Source organism: Mixophyes fleayi, chromosome 11 (genome assembly GCF_038048845.1).
Source record: "Mixophyes fleayi isolate aMixFle1 chromosome 11, aMixFle1.hap1, whole genome shotgun sequence".
NCBI classification, from domain to species: Eukaryota; Metazoa; Chordata; class Amphibia; order Anura; family Limnodynastidae; genus Mixophyes; species Mixophyes fleayi.
This window is the reverse complement of record NC_134412.1, coordinates 14290840-14315049: the sequence shown is the minus strand read 5'-3', so window position 1 is coordinate 14315049 and position 24210 is coordinate 14290840. Positions and strand designations below refer to the sequence as shown.

General features: G+C 36.8%; 2 protein-coding genes across 3 annotated transcripts in view; one reads left to right on the top strand and one right to left on the bottom strand.

Moving 5' to 3' along the window:
- LOC142107805 (uncharacterized) overlaps positions 1-2223 on the top strand; it is a 43965-nt gene extending 41742 nt beyond the window's left edge. The window contains exons 5-6 of the mRNA XM_075191425.1: positions 503-652; positions 1908-2223. Coding sequence (XP_075047526.1) covers positions 503-652; positions 1908-2062 — 305 coding nt within the window. The 3' untranslated portion in view covers positions 2063-2223. The remainder of the gene's footprint in view (positions 1-502; positions 653-1907) is intronic.
- Positions 2224-10302: 8079 nt separating this feature from the next.
- Positions 10303-24210, bottom strand: part of LOC142107806 (uncharacterized) — a 39282-nt gene continuing 25374 nt past the window's right edge. Inside the window, exons 1-5 of one of the 2 annotated variants that reach the window (XM_075191426.1) lie at positions 19035-19161; positions 17198-17320; positions 15509-15661; positions 11470-11625; positions 10303-10608 (exon numbers count right to left, since the gene is read on the bottom strand). In XM_075191426.1, coding sequence (XP_075047527.1) covers positions 10472-10608; positions 11470-11625; positions 15509-15661; positions 17198-17320; positions 19035-19089 — 624 coding nt within the window. In that variant the 5' untranslated portion in view covers positions 19090-19161 and the 3' untranslated portion in view covers positions 10303-10471. Of the gene's footprint in view, positions 10609-11469; positions 11626-15508; positions 15662-17197; positions 17321-19034; positions 19162-24210 lie in introns of those variants that run through there. The other variant, XM_075191427.1, reaches the window with a different exon arrangement.

Sequence of the window (24210 nt, the reverse complement as noted above, 5' to 3'; positions counted from 1 at the left end):
GAAACCCTGTACTAACCTGTGTATAAATTGTGCAGTGTTTGTACCTGTTATATATCAAGAGAATCTATAAATCCATTTAAATAGCTTAATGTTCTGTACATTCATTCAACTCGTATACTACAGCAAAATGACTGCAGCAATATGGGATTAGAGTGTTCATAGGTCTTGTTATCTTTACTACTGTGCATAAATAATAAGTAAATACTTTGTCTTTTTTGGTGAGAGTAATATATGTATATATTTGCGCTTGATCATTGTTTTTGCTATATATACCGTATGTACTGCATATTTTAGTGACTCTGTGTGAGTAGTTGGTATCAATATAGAATGTACAGGTGCATTTATGCTTCACCACTACCTATGCATAATTTTTATACATTTCAGCAGTAGACAGTATGTTGAATACAATGGATATAATGTTCTATGTGTGAGAAACATCCAACTTGTTGATTGAAAGATAATAAAAATAAGGCTAATTTCCAATGTAAATTTTGTTTTTCAGAAAGCTGTGGTGTATTGTCACCTAATGGCAAGGAGTGTCCAAAATGCTATATCCATGGCAGTGCAGAAGGCTGTGCAGATAATGGAACTGTTGCGTGTGTTGGAGAAGAATTTGAGTGTGCAGACTATGCTGGAGAAGTACAGTATGCTGGTAAGTAACCACTTGCATCAACTAGAGAATAGCAGAGGTCAGACTGGTAGCATGGTAATAACAGACACATATTTGTAGTGCAACTGAGGATATTAAATACATCCCTTGAGACCACGCAAAACTTAGACAACTGTTCAATCAGAGTAACTATATGATTCAGAAGTCCAGCGATTTGAAGTATTCAATTCTCTTTGTCATCCAAAAACAGATGAAAGGCTAAAAATCATCCTTCAACTTTAAATTCTGCTTTTAAAAAGACAAACCACCACAAGGATGTACATATATCCGGTCAAAATGCAAATGATGATGATGAATGACTGGCAGGACATATAAACTAGGTCATAATATCACCCCGGAATTTGTGGCTGAAATCAGACTCTGGTTCAATCACTGTATTCAGGTTCCGCTGTACCGTGGTTAACCGTATCTATGCATATATGTTCACTGGGAAAATAGGTGGTGTTAAAGACTAATTACTAAAATATAACATTATAAAAAAAGTACAAAAAAACATTTGTATGCCCTGGCCATGCATCTAGTTAGTCTATATGTTAAACACAGTTTATCATATAGTAGTTAAGTGGTTACCACTTCTGCCTTACAGCACCGTGGTCATGAGTTCAATTCCCGACCATGGTTTTATCTGTGTGGAGTTTGTATGTTCTCCCCGTGTTTGCGTGGGTTTCCTCCGGGTGCTCCGGTTTCCTCCCACACTCCAAAAACATACTGGTAGGTTAATTGGCTGCTAACAAATTGACCCTAGTCTGTCTGTGTGTCTGTCTGTCTGTCTGTGTGTGTGTGTGTTAGGGAATTTAGACTGTATGCTCCAATGGGGCAGGGACTGATGTGAGTGAGTTCTCTGTACAGCGCTGTGGAATTAGTGGTGCTATATAAAAAATGGTAATAATATTAATAAAGTGTGTATAAAAGTGTTTATACACACTGTATGAAAAATATTTCATTGTGCAAGCTCCCAGGGCACTATTGAGAGGAAGGAGCAGGGCATTAGGCATGATGCCCTGTGTGCTGGTACTAATGGCACCCTGAAGATGGAATGTTATAGAATGGAGCATTGGATAAAACAATATTTATTTTAATGGTTTGTATAAGTCCCTAGTACTGTCATTTGTCAGTTTTTGTATACTTTATACTCCGCAAGTTAAGTTGTTGCTTAAACATTGTTATCATATATTGCTAGAAATAAAGTGTTATATTTGGAATTTCACAAAAGACATTTTTTTTTTTCTTTTTACAGATGGTACCTTTAATCAACTCTCTTTTAAAAGCTGCATTGTGACAGGTGGATGTAAAGTAGCATTTGCAGTACTTCCGGGCAGTAAAGAACTTTCAAGACTGAAATTTAATTGCGTAAATGCAACTGATGTAGTACCCCCGACTTGTAAGAGTTAATAAACTTACCATCTTTATCTGCTTTTTGACTAGTTTTAAATGCAAGCTGAGGCTGTGTCATATTTAGCAACATGATACATGTATGAAGAATTGATATCATAGTTACTGCGTTAGATGTATCGCATCGTTCAAATAAAACAAAAAATTATTTTTGCGCAGGAGTTGTTGTGAAGTTGCTTTTTTCCTTAACAAGATGATTCCAGCAGTGATGTAGCTTACTAGTATATATCACTGCACAATCCAAGTAGGTAAACTGCGCTTTTACTTTTCTATACAGAAACGATAGTCATAATGCATATAATAATATAATACACATAGGTACATGAAATAACAAGATAATAGGTTTGGCAGAGAAGCAGTATTTGAAGAAAACAATCTTGCAGGACTCAAAGCTACCAATAAACATTTTTGAAAACATCCTACACAGGACAAAATTAGCCCTGAACTGTTAGTCATATGTCTGTTCGTTTGAAACCGTTTTGTGTTCTATTAGCTAAATGCAATCATTGCATCCTAGCCTCGCATTAAAACATTTTGCAACTACCTCTCTTTGTAAAATTTTAACAACATTTAATTATATTCATCATCTGATACACTTTAAGTCGTCTTTCTTCTCGCTGCAGTCGAAAGACAATCTAAATCTGTGCTAGGCGTTTCCTTTCCCGATACAAATCACTGTTTATTAACTGGCTACATGTTTAGCAATACAGAATTTCATGAAAATTACAGGTACATAAAGTCATACAATCATACAAATTAAATTCCCTGTGCAGTTTTGGCTTCAAGCATGGAAATAAACAAAATAATCAGATTCTGTACATCTCAACTTGCAGTTTCATTTTAATGTTATTAATATGTTGCTTAATTTGTGCAAATTGATCAGGTATAGAAAGCACAAGACTGTTCTATTACTACATTTCTGATAACACATTAGTTAGAGTTCAGCCCCATACTGATACTGTAGGAACCATTTACAAGCATTTTTTTTACATACATGAAAGTATTGGTCATGGAGTACCACGCATGTTAATGTTAAGTTTTTTAGTGTTAAAATTGGGAAATGATGCTATGACTATATCCACCTCCTGCAAGATGCTAGTGCTGGTCCTGTATATGCCAGGATTGGCCCTTCTTTCATTTTATATTCTGCCACACTGGCTTATTGCCCAGTTCCATCCATTTCCGTCATGCATGGCACACTGTGTTGGCCTGAGTGGTGAACAGATTACTGAAGCTTTACAATAAAATAGTCACACATTCCCTATGCAAGTACCATATTTTAAACATTGGAAGCACCATATTTCAAACATAATACCACCTATTAATTTTATAGGCAGGTGTTGTGTTTGGATCTTTGTTTGTTAGGAATAACAGCACATATCAGTGCTGGGTAATATGGTCATGCTATATAAATAAATGATAATAAATAAATATCATCTAATTTCACAGGAGGTGGTTGTCTGCAGGGAAGGACTGGTTGCATTAGGCCCATGCTACAGCAACATCACTATTCAAAGTAATTTTTTTCCCCAAAAAATTAGGTATAGAGACACATCGACACCCTCACATACCATTATGACACATCAGTGACTTGAGTAAGCTAAAGCTACAGCCACAATTCAAGTGGTGCCTCTGTACTAAGGAGTCTGGGTAATGTGGTGCCTCTGTACTAAGGAGTCTGGGTAATGTGGTGCCTCTGTACTAAGGAGTCTGGGTAATGTGGTGCCTCTGTACTAAGGAGTTTGGGTAATGTGGTGCCTCTGTACTAAGGAGTCTGGGTAATGTGGTGCCTCTGTACCAAGGAGTCTGGGTAATGTGGTGCCTGGGATACTGTTAATCTGGTTCCAGGTCATTTGTACAATCGTGGCTGGTTGGGGCTGTGCAATGAGTGGGCCAAATGGTCATAGAGAGTTTCATGTTGTGTTGCCAAGATGGGGGTGTAATTAGGTGCGACATCAGTGTATGCAATGTGAAGCCAAGGTGAAGTCAAGGTGTGGTTTTCCCAAATGAATCAAAGGATATAAGAGCTCCCACCTTATTTCTATAAACATACAATCAAAATCTGTAAATTTTCAAACCCACTGTTATTATCTATCTTGTCCTCAATAGTCTTCCCGAAATGGGTGTATAGAGTCTTTGAATCTTTCTAAATAAGTGTTTCATGCAAAAGAATAAAAATTGTACTTAGTGTGGTATATTAAACAACACATTTCACCATGTTCACCTTGTCCTGAAAACAAATATCTTATGTTTTAAAGATGCTACCGTGATTTTTATCCGTGGAAACCAATGTTAGGTGTAGTGCACCCAATTGTGCTATTTTCCAATGTATTTGTGCACACTCCCCTCTCATGAATATACTTACAGGGAGGAAATGTACAGAGGGCCTTAACTGCAATCTGTGATCACATCACCAGAGATAAATATTTCCAAATCAAAAAGTGGGAAAGAAGATATTGATACATTATCCTTTATCTTAATTAGAACATCTGACAAAAACACTCTTACAAATTAAAACAATCTCTATACTGTATATAAGAAGCTTGTGAGGATCTTCTTTATAAGAAGGGATATTACTACCAGGGGAGCAGAGGATGAAACCTCTGACTGGATTGAACATGTGTAGAAGAACAGACACTCAGCTCCTTCACAAATCCTTTCATTAGGCTGTATGATACACTGCTTTATGCACTGTTTTATGGTGCTGTAAGTTGACCTGAGGTGTCCTTTATACTCATTTTTCTTATGTTATACCAAGTATTGAGGTATCCTTCCCAGCATGCACCTAGGCTGGAATGTGTTGCAGTGATTGATGCACATAGGGAAAAATATATCTCAAATGTATTATTAAGGGTACCTGCTGTATGGCAATATACATGCACAATATGGATACAAAAAACAATGCCTATGTTGCTAGTTCTTGTATTTACCAATGTAAATCTGTAAATACAGAAACTGGTACATTAAAAATATGAGGTATTAGTTCATATTGTGATCAAAACATATAAGCTTGCAATCTATGATAAAGGGTCCTCATTTCATGAGAGTGCATACACTTACATCTAGGCAGGGGTAGATTGGCCATAGGCCTCACCGGGATTTTTTCAGGTAGGCAGTAGTGTCATGGGGCTGCTGAAGACAGTTTTTTGTAACTTTTTCCTGTTTTATATATATTACTTACAGAAATTACCCAGCATGGCAGTCTGTGTGGCCCAAGTTAATGGGCCCGGCCCTAGCTTATTAGTGTCCGGCCCCAACATTGATTTGCTTTCTGGTGGCCGGCTCTTCCCCCGGAGCCAGTCACCTTAATGCATTTGCAGTGTGGATCAGCCCAGGGCTGCTCTGTCACCCCTTTCTGATCCTTACCTCCTCTCCTCCTTCTAACATATCTTTCCAGCACCCGGCGGGTGCGCACACCTCGGAAGACTGCCTGTTTCTAAGGTCAAAGTATCAATGACAGCTGTGACTCCTTCCTCACCCTGTGCACCCTGGGAGAGATGTTAGAAGGAAGAGAGGAGGTAAGCTTCAAGAAAGGGGGGACGGAACAGCCCTGGGCTGATCCGCACGGCACATGTAATAAGGTGACTGGTTCGTGGGGAGGAGCCCGCCACCGGGAAGCAAAACAATGTTGGGGCTGGCCATTAATAGGCAAGGGCCGGCTCCATTAACTTAGGCCACACCGACTGCCATGCCGGGTCCTTATATATCTATATATATATATATTTAGAAGAGGAAAAAAGTAAAAAAAAAACATTTTCAGCTGCCCCATGACCCTATGGTCTACCGGAATTATCAAGGTGAGGCCTATGGCCAGTCCGCCAGACCGCCACTGTCTAGATGTAAGTGTACGCATTCTCAAGAAATGAGGACCCTTTGCCACAGATTGCAAGCTTATATGTTTCAATCACAATATGAACTAATACCTCATATTTTTATTGTACTAGGTTCTGTATTTACAGATTTACACTGGTAAAGAAAAGAACTGGCAACATTGGCATTCTTTTTTGTATCCATATTGTGCATTTATATTGCCATAGAGCAGGTACCCTTAATAATGCATTTGAGATATATTTTTCTCTATGTGCATCAGTGCCGTAACTAGACATTTAAGTGCCCTGGGCGAGACAGGGCACCGGCGCCCCCCATCTAAGTGGTAGTGACATTTGACAAGTGGGTGTGGCCAACCTAATGTGTGGGTGTGGCTAGCACTTTACTGAAAGAATTCTTATATATATATATATATATATATATATATATACAAGTTAACCCGTGCATGATACTCATGCATTCTAGTCAAATCAAGCTACTTAAGGTGTTAAAAAGGTTCTTGTCATGCATTTGGGCCTAGCCCAGGCCTCAACCACCAACCACTCCCCACTGTCACCCCCGGCAACCACCAACCACTCCCAACTGTCACTTCTCCTTCAAGAAATATTTATATATTTTTTTAAAATCTTTATAAACACTTTTAACAATTAACAAATTAAATTAACAAATTAAAAACATCTTAGTATACCAAATTTCAGCCCTTTCTGAATTTTTTTTTCCACACACACTAAGAATTTAGTAGGTCAGTGTATAACTCCGCCCAGCAGGTGGCGCTGCAGCTTGGTTTTATTTTTTCCACACACAGACAGACTAACACACGCCACAAGACATTTATATTATAGATATATATATATATATATATATATATATATATATATATTGCACACACAGTGGTGGGATATATAGTGATAGGTATTCTATAGGTATATATGTAGAGATAAAAGTATATATTTATTTTACATAAGCTGTACTGGGCATAAATTTAAGGGGGGTTCACATATACTTACTCTCTCTCACTATATATTTCTTTATATATATATATATATATATATATATTTGTAGTATATGTAGACTTGAATATCTGCACGTAAACAGTTATGATGAGAATACCTCTTGCTGTGGGAAACAAGAAAGATATAGTAACAAATAGGTATATAGAACACGGAAACCATCTAACTGATCCCACTGCCTCCGTTCACCAGCAATGTGACGTATGAAAGGTTTGTATAGGACATACCATCCACACATGTACAATAAGTTATCACCATATACAAGCAATGAAATATGTGTATCCATGTATTATATTGTGCACTGGATGAACAGTGGTCGGTATGATACAAAGATGCTAAAATGACTTGAACTAAAAGTGCAACTAAGTACATGTGAGCGACATGCATTCTTATGAAAGTGATCAACGGGTATTTAATATTATGTTTTATGACTTCTGTGATTAACTGAGAGCAGCCATGATGGCTGTCCCTCACAATATGCTGACAACAAACCGAAATATAATAAAAGCAAAAAGTAACCACGTAAAACGGTAGCATAGAGAGAACAGATCACCCTCTACAGAATATCCAGCTAACACTTTATCATCACTTAATATAGTCCAGGCATCTGTTTATTAAACACGTGTAATGAGAGAGAGAGAGAAAGAGACTTACAACAGTGAGGCTTCAGCCCTTAAGTTCGGCATTTACGTTCCAAATGCCGAACTTCCTGTCAGTGGAACGCACCTCCGTTCCACTGCGGAACTTAAGGGCTGAAGGCTGAAGCATCACTGTTGTAAGTAAATATCTCTCTCTCTTCAGCCTACAGAGGCAGGTAGCGAGCGGCTGCTGCACCCCCTTGGCCTTGCGCCCTGGGCAACGGCACCACCCGCACCATCCTTGTTACGGCTCTGATGTGCATCAATCACTGCAACACATTCCAGCCTATGTGCATGCTGGGAAGGATAACTCAACACTTGGTATAACATTAAAAAAATGAGTATAAAGGACACCTCCGGTCAACTTACAGCACCGTAAAACAGTACATAAAGCAGTGTATTATAAGTGTATCATACAACCTAATAAAAGGATTTGTGAAGGAGCTGAGTGTCTGTCCTTCTACACATGTTCAATCCAGTCGGGGGTTTCATCCTCTGCTCCCCTGGTAGTAACATCCCTGCTCACAAGGAAGTTCCTCACAAGCTTCTTATATATGTTATAGAGATTGTTTTAATTTGTAAGAGTTTTTTTGTCAGATGTTTTAATTAAGATAAAGGATAATGTATCAATATCTCCTCTCCCTTTTTGTGATTTGGAAATATTTATCTCTGGTGATGTGATCACAGATTGCAGTTAAGGCCCTCTGTACATTTCCTCCCTGTAAGTATATTCATGAGAGGGGAGTGTGCACAAATACATTGGAAAATAGCACAATTGGGTGCATTACACCTAACATTGGTTTCCACGGATAAAAATCACGGTAGCATCTTTAAGACATAAGATATTTGTTTTCAGGACAAGGTGAACATGTTGAAATGTATTGTTTAATATACCACACTAAGTACAATTTTTATTCTATTGTATGGAACACTTATTTGGAAAGATTCAAAAACTCTATATACTCATTTCAGGAAGAATATTGAGGACAAGATAGATAATAACAGTGGGTTTGAACATTTACAGATTTTGATTGTACGTTTTTGGTGTTACAGAAATAAGGTGGGAGCTCCTATATCCTTGTTTTTGATTCATTTGGGAAAATCACACCTTGACTCCACACCTTGGTCTCACATTGCATACACTGATGTCGCACCTAATTACACCCCCATCTTGGCAACACAATAAGAAACTCTCTATGACCATTTGACCCACTCATTGCACAGCCCCAACCAACCATGATTGTACAAATGACCTGGAACCAGATTAACAGTATCCGAGGCACCACATTACCCAGACTCCTTAGTACAGAGGCACCACTTGGATTTTGGTTGCAGCTATAGCTTACTCAAGTCACTGATGTATCATAATGGTATGTGTGGGTGTGGATGTGTCTCTATACCTAATTATTTTTTGGAAAAAAAAAATACTTTGAAAAGTGATGTTACTGTAGCATGGGCCTAATGCAGCCAGTCCTTCCCTGCCAGGGCCCTCTTAACAACAACTTGGGCCCCCGGGCACAGAAGTGCACCGGGGCCCCTATATATACATATATATATATAAAAAAAATAAAAAAAATGATTACATATATGGGCCATGCAGCACAGGGGGGCCAGTCGGAGGCAGCAAAAAAAAAAGAAAAATGGAAAAAAAAAGACAATACTTACCTTGCAGTCAGCTGGCAATCTGGCACCCTCCATGGTTTGATGTCAGGCGGGCGTGATGACGTCAAGCCCGACATGCACTGTGAGCGCCGTACAGAGGAGGAGACCATGGAGGGAGCCGGATCGCCAGCTGACTGCAAGGTAAGTATTGTCTTTTTTTTTTCCATTTTTTTTTTTTTTGCTGCCTCCGACGGGCCCCCCTGGGCTGCAGGGCCCCCGGGCACCTGCCCATTGTGCCCAATGGGAAATACGGCCCTGTTCCCTGCTGACAACCACCTCCTGTGAAGTTAGATGATATTTATTTATTTTCATATTGCATGACCATATTACACAGCACTGATATGTGCTGTTATTCCTAACAAACAAAGATCCAAACACAATACCTGCCTATAAAATTAATAGGTGGTATTATGTTTGAAATATGTTGCTTCCAACGTTAAAAATATGGTACTTGCATAGGGAATGTGAGACTATTTTATTGTAAAGCTTCACTAATCTGTTCACCACTCAGGCCAACACAGTGTGCCATGCATGACGGAAATGGATGGAACTGGGCAATAAGCCAATGTGGCAGAATAAAAAATGTAAGAAGGGCCAATCCTGGCATGTACAAGACCATCTTGCAGGAGGTGGATATAGTCATAGCATCATTTCCTAACTTTAACTCTAAAAAACTTTACATTAACATGCGTGGTACTCACTGAACCATACTTTTATGTATGTGAACAAAATACTTGTAAATGGTTCGTACAGGATCAGTATGGGGCTGAATTCTAAGTTATATGTTACCAGAAATGTAGTAATAGAACGGCTATTTTTGCCTGTGAATGATGTTTTCAAAAACAATTATTGGTAGCTTTGAGTCCTGCAAGATTGTTTTCTTCAAATACTGCTTCTCTGTCAAACCTATTATCTTGTTATTTTACGTACGTATGTGTATTATATTACTATATGCATTATGACTTATAAAATATCGGTTCTGTATAGAAAAGGAAAAAAACAGTTTACCTACTTGGATTGTGCAGTGATATATAATAGTAAGCTACATCACTGCTGGAATCATCTTGTTAAGGAAAAAAGCAACTTCCCAACAACTCCTGCGTACATTTAATTTTTTTATTTATTTGTAAGATGCAATACATCTAAAGCAGTAACTATGTTATCAATTCTTCGTACATGTATCATGTTGCTAAATATGACACAGGCTCAACTTGCGTTTACAACTAGTCAAAAAGCAGATATAGTTGGTAACTTTAGTCTCTCTGAACAGTCTAGGGTACAGCAGTTGCATTTACGCAATTAAATTTCTTCCTTGCAAGTTCTTTACTGCCCGGAAGTAGTACAAATGTTGCTTCACATCCACCTGTCACAATGCAGCCTTTAACAGAGAGATAATTAACGCTGCCATCTGTAAAACAAAAAAAAAAGTGTCTTGTGAAATTCCAAATGGAACACTTTATTTCTAGCAATAAATGATTACAATGTTAAAGCATCAACTTAACTTGCGGGGTATGAAGTTTGCGAAAATTGACAAATGTACTATGGACTTATACAAACCATTCAAATAAATATTGTTTTATCCAATGCTCCATTCTATAACATACCATCTTCAGGGTGCCATTAGTGCCAGCACACAGGGCACCATGCTTAATGCCCTGCTCCTTCCTCTCAATAGTGCCCAGGGAGCTTGCACAATGAAACACTTTTTATATAGTGTGAATAAACACTTTTATACACACTATATACTGTATATAACTGTGTTTAACATTTAGACTAACTAGGTGCATGCCTTGGGCATACAAATGTTTTCTTGTATTTTTTTTAATGTTATACTTTACTAATTAGTCTTTAACACCATCTATTTTCCCAGTGAGCATATATGCATACATATAGTTAACCAGGGTACAGGGAACCTGAAAGCAGGGTGATATTATGACCCAGTTTATATGTCCTGCCAGTCATTCATCATCATCAATTGCATTTTGACCGGATATATGTACATCTTTGTGGTGGTTTGTCTTTTTAAAAGCAGAATTTAAAGTTGAAGGATGATTTTTAGCCTTTCATCTGTTTTTGGATGACAAAGAGAATTGAATACTGTAAATCGCTGGACTTCTGAATTATATAGTTACCCTGATCGAACATTTGTCTAAGTTTTGCGTGGTCTCAAGTATTTAATATCCTCTGTTGCACTACAAATATGTGTCTGTTATTACCATGCTACCAGTCTGACCTCTGCTATTTTTTGTTGATGCAAGTGGTTACTTACCAGAGTACTGTACTACTCCAGCATAGTCTGCACACTGGAATTCTTCTCCAACACACGCAACAAAGTCATCTTTCTTGCTGTCACAGCCATCTGCACTGCTACCGTTATAGCATCTTGGACACTGCTTGCCATTAGGTGACAATACACCACAGCTTCCTGAAAACAAAATTTACATTGTAAAATAATCTTGTTTTTATTATTTTTCAACGAACAAGTTGGATGTTTCACACACATACAACATTATATCCATTGCATTCAACATACGGTCTACTGCTGAAATGTGTAAAAATGATGGCTAGGTAGCGGTGAAGCATAAAAGCACCAGCACATTCAATATTGATACCAACTACTAACACAGAGTCTCTAAAATATGCAGTAAATACGGTATATACAGAAAAAACAACAAGCAAGAGCAAATATATACATATATTGCTCACACCAAATAATACACAGTATTTACATATTATTTATACACAGTAGTAAAGATAATAAGACCTATGAACACTCTAATTCCATATTGCTACAGTCATTTTACTATAGTATAGGAGCTGAATGAATATACAAAAAATTATGATATTTAAATGGGTTTATAGATTTCTCTTGATATATAACAGGTACAAACACTGCACATGGTAATCTGGACAATCTATACATAAGATATTATATACTGTGCATTGCTTTTCTATCCTACGGTTTCTAGATAGATCTAATGACAGCAATAAATATAATGGTGTACTGCATGAAGGATACTTTTAATTACTTTAATTCTACATTCGATCAAGGTTTGAGTCTCTTGAATACTTAAAATGCTCATCTGGTAAGAGACTATATATATATATACTTTTTCACTACGTACTCTGTAGATTGCTATAATTTTTTCATCCACACTGCATGAATTTGTTCCGTTCATTGGACACCAAACTCCCTAATTAAAATTGTCTCATAATTGAACGAGACTTTAATGTTTCAGTGCTATGATATCAACACTTTGTTGCAAGGATTTTTCAGGACACCAGAGAGAGTCATATAGGTGCACCTTGATAGTTTTGAGCTCCTTTTCTAATATGCTAGATAACATTTAGATCCTATTATATGATAGAGTAGTGGTATCACCTTCGTTGGTGATATTTTATATTTATAATTATATGTACTCATATTGTTATATATGTGTTTATTTTTAATAAATTATAGTTTGAATATCCACAGTGTTCAAATTGCTCATTGTGACTCGAGTTACCATTACAATGTTTTTGCGTATACATAGTGGAAGGAGCAGAGTTTCCCCACAGAAAAAAGTAGGGTCCTATCATAGCTATGAAGGAAAATGACAAATTTCTATATGGAGCAAAGTTCATACATTCAACTGTTTTTTAAATAAAATATAGGTTCATCTCAATGTTCCATACATGTCATAGATGGATATCCATAGTTTCTGAATTCTCAGGGCATACAATATGGACCCCAATCTGGTGACAAGGGTACAAAGTAGAGTCCAACATGATTGCAAAAATACATGGCACAGATCATGATGGTGGAAAAGCCTTCCAGTCTCCCACTTAACTACCTACCTTATCCTCTGCCTCTCCACCTTCTTTCCACTTCCCTGCCTCCGTCCCTCTACTCTCCCTCTCTCCCCTGCGTTTCTCGGTCTGTCCACCCCTCCCCTTAGATTGTACGCTCCTCTGAGCAGGGCCATCTCTCCTCCTGTTTCCACCACTTCTAACTCTGCTCTCCAGCTACTTTGCCCTCCTCCTCGAGGGTCCTCCTCCCCCTCTGGGGGTCTCCCTGTCTTCCGCGCCCTCCTTTTGGGCCCCGTCATTTGCGGATACTCCCCCCGCCCTCACTAGCTGTGCATTGAGCTTACTGAGTTACTGTGCTTTATGTTTACTGTACTGTGCTGTCTCACCTTGTATTGTAATTTGTTTTTGTCCCTGTACGGCGCCAGGGACACCTTGTGGCGCCCTATAAATAAAAATTAATAATAATAATAATATACCAAGTAGATTCTGTTATGCTGACTTATTTCAAAAGCAGACACCATATTGTTGGCAAGGGTGTAGTTAGAGCCCATATTGCTGGCAATGCTAAAATGCACACACCCTCCCGGTGAGAAGTGCACAGTGCCCATCTACACAACTACCTCTCATAATTATTACTCTGTGCAAGGAGGCTGGCAAAAATATATAAAATAGATAAGAAAGCGAATACAAGTTTAATTGAAACAATGCCTAAGTTGTTAATTGAGCAGTGCCTGGTTTGCCCATATCATAAATGTAGTCCTGATTGCCAAGCTGGTAATATACACCGTATGGATAGTGGAGATATCAAAAGTGTATCAGGAGTTTTTCCATTCAAGCATAATATAATACTGGAAATCAAAGAGAATTAGGGAATAAAAAGCATAGAAATATTTCATAATAATTCATCTCTGGGCATAAAAAAAGATGATACTAATTTATTGAATATTTAAAATACTATACATTCAACTGCAAAGTTTGTGAGCATGAAAATCAGTGTAAGCTTTAATTTAATCATAGGCAAGTTAGCTACCATTTTGTTCCCATTAACTGACAAGAACAACAATGGTCCTTCATCATTAATATCATCATCAACATTTATTTACATAGCGCCAGCAATTTCTGTAGCACCTGGAAACAAATACAGTAATAAATCTATACTAGTTAATACATACAGACAGAGAGGTAAGAAGGCCCTGCTTGCAATCTTTAGTATGAGGGGAGAGTGGACAACAGTGTCTAATGTAGCAGAGAGATCCAGGAGAATAAGAAGAGAGTAATGCCCTTTAGTTTCAGCTCTGATCAAATCATTGACAACCTTAGTCAGCGCAGTGTCTGTGGAGTGTTGAGATCGAATTCCTGACTGAAGAGGATCCAATAGGTTGTTTGCAGTAAGAAAGTGTGTGAGGAGAGTGTAGGCAATTCCCCCTAGAAGCTTAGAGGGGCATGGGAGCTGAGAGATGGGGCGTTAATTTGAGAGAGAGTTGGGTTCAGAATTTTGGTTTTTCAGAATTGAGTAATCACTGCATGCTTATATAGTGGTGGAAAGATACCAGTAGAGAGAGGGAGAGATTGCAGAGGTTTTTACTAGTCAGGCATTTTTGACCATTATATATTGTTTTGTCCAGGGACAAATCTGGATCGCACATTGTCTGCGGCAACTTTTCCCACCCCTCACTGGTTCTGTTTTTTTAATTTTTGTCTTAAAATTTTTTGTGCTAAAAAAAAAAATTCAGACAATGTGATAAATGTTCTTAATTGGGATATATATTTGCATCCCAAGGTTCTCCACTCTCCTTTGCTGACTGCAAGATCGCTACACACATTAAACAGTACGCATCTTTTACTGCATTCAGCATGTTTTGTCATTTACAGGAAAGTGTACAGTGGGGGATTCTACAGTATTCAGCTTTAGAGTTTAATTTATTGTTATCCCTTTGATGTCCCTTTTTCATTAGAAAGCATATATATATATATATATATATATATATATATATATATATATATATATATAGTGATTTTATGTGGTCTTCCACTTTGTGGCTGAGCTGATGTTGTTCCTAAACGCCTCCACTTTCTAATAATATCACTTGCAGTTGACCTTGGAATATCCAGCAGGGATGAAATTTCAAGAACTGTTTTATTGCAAAGGTGGCCTCCTATCACAGTACCACTCCTGAAGTGATTGAGCTGTTCAGAACGACCCACTTTTTATCACAAATGTTTGCAGATGGAGACTGCATGGCTAGGTGCTTGATTTTATACACCTCTGGCAACGGGTCTGATTGAAATAGCTCAATTCAATAATTAACAGGTGTGGCCAAATAATTTTTTCCATATAGTTTATATATTGTATATGAATATGCAAGAAAGTGTATTCCTTTATGTTTCATTTTAGGCTCTTAGAGATTCGTTCCTCTGTTCTTTGCAACTTTCTTTTAGACATTATTATAATTATCATAATTACATTGACAGTTTGATGGCCATTAAGGAATGAAAATCTTGCATGTATTTCCACTTACTTGCGAAATTTAGATCTGCATTACTCCCGTTTCCTACATCACACTGGGTGCTAGCAAGAACCTGAAAGCCAAGGCCAGTCGTGAGGGAGAAGCATCTGTTACATAGATTGCCACTACCACATGTTTTACGTATTGACGGATATTCTATACCAGCTTAAAGAAAAGGAAACAAATAAATAAATAATAATAATTAAAAAGAATTAAACAACCCAACAAAACCACAGCAAAAAAAAAAATCTCAAAGCAAATTTTTTAATCACATTTACATTTTGGGTGAATAAGGAATTTGTGTATTAATGTATTATAAAATGAATCTAGGCAGTATGCAATTTAAATGCATTATTTCAATAATTGATTGCTTTTCTCCTCACATTCACCAATTGAAAAGTCAAGGCCGCTTCAACTATGAGAGGTGAAGTATCGAAAATGTATTCAATCGCTTATAAGCTGTCACCTTCATTACTGCAACCTCCTCCTCTATGGCCCAGCCAAGTCCCGCCATGTACCCACTTCAGTTTAACCTCACTACCGCTACCTTCATTATTCTTCTCTACCACTGCTCTATCTCTGCTGTCCCTGTCTGCCAGTCGCTACACTGGCTCCCCTTGGCCCACAGAAATAAATTTAAACTTCTCATCCTCACCTACAAAGCCCTCAAACAGTCCTCTCCCCCTACATGTCCAACTTCATATCTACCCGCACTCCTTCCGGCCTCCTCCGCTCTGCCAATGACAGCTGTCTCACTGATTACCTCTTCCCACACCCCGGGGTGCTCCTCTCCTGTGGAATGATCTCCCAAACTCTAACAGATTAACCACTTCTCTCTTCAAATGTGCTCTTAAAACTAAAATCTTTATTTAATTGTATCAGTCTTCCTCCTAACTCCTTTGCCTTTGCTATCTCCTCCACTCCCCAACATGGTACCACCCTATTTGTTCCTTTCTATTTCCTTTATTAAGTAAGCTCTTATGAGCAGGAGCTCTCTTTCCTCATGTTCTCTTTTTACTTTTCCATCACCCTCTGTACCCCTAGTTTTGAGTTCCAAGCCCTGTTATCTTGAGCCCAGGCCTACTTCACATTGGACTTTACCTTCACTCTCACTCACTGTCCCCTAAATATCTTGATCTGCATTACCAAGTTATCTGTGTAATCTGTAAGCTAGTAGATGTCTGGTCCTTGTATTGTTATGTTTAGTCTAATAATGTAATACTGTTGCTGTCTGTGTAGTTTATTCTACTGTAAATTTCATGTACAGCGATGTAGACCATATATGACGCCTTTTAAATAAAAGATAATAATATTAATAATAATAATAATAATAATAATAATAAAATACTGAGCACTATTAAATTAATCATAATCTATTGAAGTATCTTCATTATACTTTAAAAATTGAAGTATTACTTCCTCAAACCTGCACCACACCTGAAAACATCACCGTGTATAAACATATTTCTCAGAGTTCTAGTGATGATATAGTACTTCTGTTCTGAGGCTGAAAATACATCTATTAAACAGTAGATGGACCCTGAACACTGCTTGCTCTCATAATTTTGCACCAGGGGTTTGCTATAAGTACTGTCTTTCACATACTAATCTGGTGTTTTACATATTATACATCATACCACCATATAAACCACACATACACATTCAGACACATTTTACTGCTCTGTGTAAGAGGATACTTACTAATGTTACAATATTCTGAAATAGTCATGCATGTGTCTTCTGGACATGTCATGTTCTTTACTCCACAGCATTCCGTACTACCAATAGACCAGCATTCATTACATGTGATGCTATTGCATTGAGCTGAAAAGGGAGAAAACAAATTATATTAGTTTTATTTATTTATTTTTTATAGAATGCAACATTATTTTAAGCAGTGATGTACACAGAACTGTTCATGCACATATTTTCTAAACAATAGAGCATACAATAGATTTTTTCATGTCTGGGGCATGGAGGCAAAGTAATTTTTCAAAACGACATGACAATGGAATTTGCTCTAAGTTTTCAAGCAAGTTTCTGTGTTATTGTCTTACAATTACCTCTCATAACCACTAAACTGCAGTACTTTTATATTGAATAGCACTGTAGAATACAGAACATGTATGTAAGCAGTCTTTGGGAAAATTATATGCTCTTTCATAGAAGTCCAGGAGGTCAATCCATTATTCAGGAGTCATTGGCAAACGCAGGATTTTTTAAAAAAAAACAAGAGAGAGAGCGCGAGCTGCTGCGCATGCATCCGCGCATGCGCAGCAGCTCTATTTCGGTGCTTCTGAATTGGACAGCAGCTGCGGCGCTGTCAATGAAGCATCCGCGGTAGTGCTCTATTGTAGTACAATACAGCACTGCCGCGGACGCTTCTTTGACACCGCCGCGGCTGCTGTACAGTGCCGTTTGTTCGCAGAGGGGAGGGGTTTCTGAAGAACCAGAAACCCCCCCTGCGTGCGCCCATGGGAGTCTCCCAGGAGAGCAGACATCTATGTATACAACATTAACATATTAAAAATAAGTTCATAATAGTTAAAAGTATACAGTATCAGCTTGTAATGTGCACATATACTGACAAGAGTTAAGATGTCTGACAATCTATGTAACTGAGCTCTCTATCTCTATATGCAGGAGAACCTTTTTAGTTATCAGGAATTTAAGGAAGTGCCCTATATAAGTATAGATAAGTAAGGTTGCTGCAGAATTTTGCACGAATCAAAAGTTGGGAAGAAACAGGGCCTTACATTGAAGCGTGAAGTCTGTCTATCAAATATATATTTTCTGTCTGTATGTCTAACTAATAAATCTTTCTATCTGTCTGTCTAATATATTTTAGCTTTAATTATCAATCTACCTATCTATCTATTTGTTTGATCTATCTTTCTATAGCTTTTCAACATATTTTTCTGTCTCTGTCTGTCTGTCTAATATATACTTCTATGCCTGACTGTTTGTCTATCTAATATAGCTCTCTATCTCTGTCTGTCTAATATAGTTATAATTCTTTCTTTCTTTCCTTTTTTCTTTCTTTCTTTCCTTTTTTCTTTCTTTCTTTCCTTCTTTCTTTCCTTCTTTCTCTAATACAGCTTTCTATCTCTGTCTGTCTAATATATCTTTCTATATTTGTCTGTATATCTAATATATCTTTCCATATACTTCTATGACTGACTGTTTGTCTGTCTATCTAATATAGCTTTCTTTCTTTATTTTGTTTATAGCTTTCTATATCTGTCTGTCTAATATAGCTTTCTTTCTCTGTCTGTCTGTGTAATATAGCTTTCTTTTCTGCCTGTCTGTCTGTCTAATATAGTTTTCTATCTCTGTCTGTCTAATATAGCTTTCTATCTCTTTCTTTATGTCTATCTGTCTAATATAGCTTTGAATATCTATCTATCTATCTATCTATCTATCTATCTATCTATCTATCTATTATATCTTTTCTCTCTGTGTTTATCTATCTATTATATATTTTCTATCTCTATAGATCTGTCTCATGTTTTGTTGGCTTCCATTGGAGTCTACTCACCTGCAGCAATTAGTGTCATAAAGACACATAGGGCACCAATGTAAGAAAACTTCATTCTGCTGGAAGTCAGTTGGATGATGTTCTCTTGTTAGGATTGTGCTGATGGCTGATGCCTGATGAGATATTTGTATCTTCATGCAGTGAGGTAATATACATTGAAATCCGGGATTATGAGCCAACTCTGCAACGTGAGATGACCACAAACATATTAAAGTTAAGTAAAAATGTCAACAGAAATCCCTGACGTTGTATCTGGCACACGTTAAAAGATGGAAGAAGAAGAGAAAGCTGCTTTTGCCTCTCTTTGGTTTTAGTCAATGTAAATATACTGTGTACTGTCTTTGTGTTTCAAAGAAGAGATTGTGCTGAACTTCTCTTTCTACAAATGTAGAAGGTATTCTGCAGACATATTTTTTTTCTCCATAGTCACATATATTATCACAAATACATGGTGTCTATCTGCTCGTTCTTACAAAAAAAAGCTTTAGTCCATCAAGAAGTAATGACTCATCAACAAAGCCTCTTACAATTTTGTGAGTACTTATGTAGATATTATATTGTCCATAGCAACTAAACAGATTCTAGCTGTCAATTTTCTAATTCCATTTATAAATATAAAGCAAATTCCTGTTTTTTACAGCCAACATTTCATGGTCATTTAGAGTTGGACACAAGTCCATTGGCCACATAAAAAGGCAACTTGTATATAATTTGGCCCACTGCATATATGCATAACTTGAGTCCATATTTTGAGCCACGCATATCTTGCATTTGCATTTACTTGCACTTGGAGGGCCTGATTCATTAAGGATCTTAAATGAAGAGGATTCTTATTTCAGTCTCCTGGACAAAATCATGTTACAATACAAGGGGTGCAAATGAGTGTTCTGTTTTGCACATAAGTTAAATACTGACTGTTTTTTTCATTTAGCACACACATACTTGATAGCTTATTTGTACACTGAAATTTAAAGTTGATATTTGTGTGCTACATGAAAAAACAGTCAGTATTTAACTTATGTGCAAAACAGAATACTAATTTGTACCCCTTGCATTGTAACATGGTTTTGTCCAAGAGACTGAAATAAGAATCCTCTTCATTTAAGATCCTTAATGAATCAGGCCCGGAGAGGCGAGTCAGCATTAATGTGTAAGATAAGTACAGTAGGGACCTAAATAAGCAAGCTAGGTTAACTGTATGTCTGTTTATGATTTGGATACATCTTTAAGTTATGCCTTTTTTTTGCTGCAGATGCATCTATACACTAGAAAGCTGAGGCTTGTATATTCGGAAAAGCAAGTGCTTCGTGCACAGTCTAGGAGGGGTGTCACTTTGAAAACCATTCAATAGCCAAATGACCAGACCAGTGGTCAACTTCTCCACACAGTGAATAGTCAGATTTTATAAATCTCTTTCACAAATAATCAGTCTAAATGCCTGGATTTCAACCAGTATTATACTTTTCTTCTTTACTTCTAGTAAAGTCACAGTAAGTAGGCTGCTTCGTAATAAACAGTTACTATATATTATACATTACATTTATGTTAGAGAATGTATGGACTCTGCACACTTCACATTACACTATTCCTGCCATGCAGTGTGTAGATTTGTAGATTCTACAATTTACTATGAGCAAAGGTAAAGTCACAGTGGGACACCATATGGTACAATCGTGGAGAGCCCTCACATTCCCGTGGCTGCACCATTTTACTTGTTTGCAACAGGCAAAGCAAGTGGTTCATTATGTAATTACAAGGGTCCTTCTTGAGATTACTGTACCAGAAGGTTTTAATCGCAGACAGTAGATTATCAAATTATTTTTTAATAATAGGACACTAATTCAATGGGGTTTAAATCTGACAACCTGTAATGAAATACCAAATTGTTGCACTGTATACTGTAGAGCTCAATATACTGTAGACTAACACATTTTGTTAACATTGTAAGACAAGCAAACATAGTGAATGCTGTCCAAAGCACATGTCATTAATCATCATCAATTTAAAACATGTAGGTGCAAAATGTAGAACTTGTAGCTAAAAATTTTAAAGATGCAAAATAAAATGCATCTGAAAGGATCGTGCTGAACGTGCATATGCATTCCCTACTATACTACAGCACATTAATGCCCTTAATTTACTCTCCACGTGCATCTATGATTTTGTAAACTTCAGGCTCTCTGTGAGAACACACGGATTTGTGTCCAACTCGCATCCTTTATGGCAAAGGAAATTAAGAACATAAGTAATAGAATGTTGAGGATCATCAGAGGCATTTGTTGGTTATAATGTCCAGCCCCAGAGACCTCTGCTTACACTTTCTTATGAAGACATTTCTAACATTTAGTTTGACTTTAACAAGAAATTAAATATTGCATTTTATGAACATGAGAGAAATGTGTTTAATAAATGGATAATGTGTCAAAATGTACAGTATATTTACTTTACTGCACGGACCTGACTTATCACCACACATATCTTTAGATCTTGTTGAATTCGGGAGTATGCAAAGCCGATTTATAGGCATTTTCAAACAAACGCACATTGCACTTAGTATCCGTGCCTTGATGAATCAGGCCCTATGTGAGATCAACAATTTGATATCTTTTTTTATTACAGGTTTCTTGTTTTTTTTCATTGCAGGCGTTACATTGCATTGAGATTAGTGGCTTAAACTGAATATTTAGAAACACTTGTGCTCCATAATCTTGCTTAAAATTGAACTTACCTTTTAGCCACTCAGTGGAAACCATGGTTCTCATGTGTATTGAATTGTATGGGATTCCTTAATGTCATCAGAAGCGATGGACATCTTCACTGAAGTTATAAAGCGTGGTAAGAACTGCAGTTACACAATGACATTGCCCTGTGAGTATTGATTTTAATATCTGTCTTTTCTGCTGTCCTATGTTCTTGTCTTGACCAAGGTCCAAATGTAGGACCAAAATGTCGACTTATAATGTGAGATATGGAGTTAAATGAAAATGAAAGCAGAAATGGTGATTTTATCTTTTAGTAAACTGCCATGTATTTTCCCGCTACTGTATCACTAATTGTAGTCAGCCAGCTCGCTGCAGACTTTAAAATCAGAGAATATTTGGACAGTTGTAAGGAGGTCATATGAAAAATAGACAGTAAATTAATGTTAATGCTATAAATAGTAATATAGGAGCAAAAACAGTTCAAAATCACATAATTTTACCTATTTTTCACAATATTAAATTAAATCCACATCCAAAACCAAAATATTTCAGGGTTTTTAGTCAAAACCTGTAACAAAGCCAAAACACGGGGGTCAGCGCACTCAGCGAACTCATGACCACTAAGCCACCGCGCTGCCCAATATATTCCTTACTGAAATACTGACCAATATATTCAGTACTGTTATATTCAGTACAATTGACAAGGGAGATAGGCAAGCTATAATTTGAGCATCCAACATGGCTTTATAATTATAGTAAATCATCTAGTGAGTGAAAATCTGTCATACATTTTGGAATATAATTAACAATGATTTGAACTTTTAAGGAAAAATTGCAGTGTGCAGTGAGAAACTTCTGAATAATTTATTTTTAAACAATGGTTTTCTATTTCTAAATGTTTAGCTGAATTGGATTTATGCCCAAAATGTCATAGCTCAAAGGCTACGTTTTTTCACTGTATGTGGGAATGTCCCTATATCAGGCGTTTTTGGCGCCAGGTCTATCACTATGCATCAACATATCTTTTAAATTATGTTCCTATGTCCCCGGAATGGGCTGTATTGTCAATTGTGATGATATTTTTTTGTATAAAGAGGGGAAGCAGAAAACCACTCTTGATTATTTTGGCTGCCGCTCGGAAGAGTGTTTTGCAAATGTGGACACAGGAGCAACCGCCACCCTTAGATTTATTGCAAACAAAATTGTTTTTTGCCTTTAAAATGGATTGGCTGGAGACCGCTTTGCATAAGGAGAACAGAGTAAGCTCTTTTTTTGAAATATGGGAAAGCTTTATTGATACATTACCTAGCACACAAAAACTACAGATTTTATCATGTTTCAAATTTACGAGTTGGTATGAGAAAAGGTTAGGATTAATTAATCCCCCTATTCAATTATTAAATGAAGTAGGTTCTATGTCGAATGTAGGTTCTTTGGAGTAGGTATAGACTTTATTTAGATAAATTGATAGCACCTGGAAGAAGTATTTACTATTGAGTAAATATGATATATTGAATATGCAATGAAATTAAATTATGTTTTTAGGTATTAAATTAAGCTGCTTATGTATTGTATAATCATGTCGTGTGACAAACTTGTAATTCATATTTTATTTTTCAAATTAAAAAAAGGAAAAAAAACAATGGTTTTCTATGGATAGTACATCCCCTGTATAACAAAACATTAATATATTTTTTGGGGGGTTTAGGTTCACTTTAAAGACTATGGGAAGTTGGCTTTTATGTAAATCCAGATTTAGGTATTTTCCCACTTTCTCTGACACTTTGCGAAACATATATATTTATAACTGATTTATAATACATTATGAGATGGACCCCTATGAGTGACCTACTTTTTAAACAACTTGCATTTGGGCCAGTGAGGAGAAAAAAACAGAAGCTAATGAAAAAATATCTGTGCACCTGTAATACGTAATATGTTCTGTACTTAAACAGTTTGTTTCCCACTTGGCAGGAAATATCTATTTGTTAAAGGCTTTACTTTGGATTAAGTTAATCTTAGAAGCAAACTATAACTGCACAAAGTTGATCCATTGTGTACAAGTAATATTTAATTGAAAATATGTATTACGTATTAATCTGGAAGAGGTGGGCTATGCTGGGTATACTCAGTATGCTGCTTCTTATAACCTTTAGGTATATAGATTAAGCAATAGCAAAGATAGGGTAGGTAAGAAGTGCAATATTACTTAGTGCCTATTTAATCAGATTTGTGGTGCTTATATAAATCTCCTGAACTAGTTAGTAGCTTTCTTGTGAAATAATAAATACATTGGAATAAATATGGTAAATGCAAATGTACATGAAAAAGATGAAAATATCTAAAAATAAATAATAAATAAAAATAACAATAAGAATTACGTAAAGATAGCTAATGAGCAGACAATGTTAAAAGGTGAAAAAAAGAGCAGCAAATGATAAAAAATGGATAAACCAATAAATGCAGTACGCATG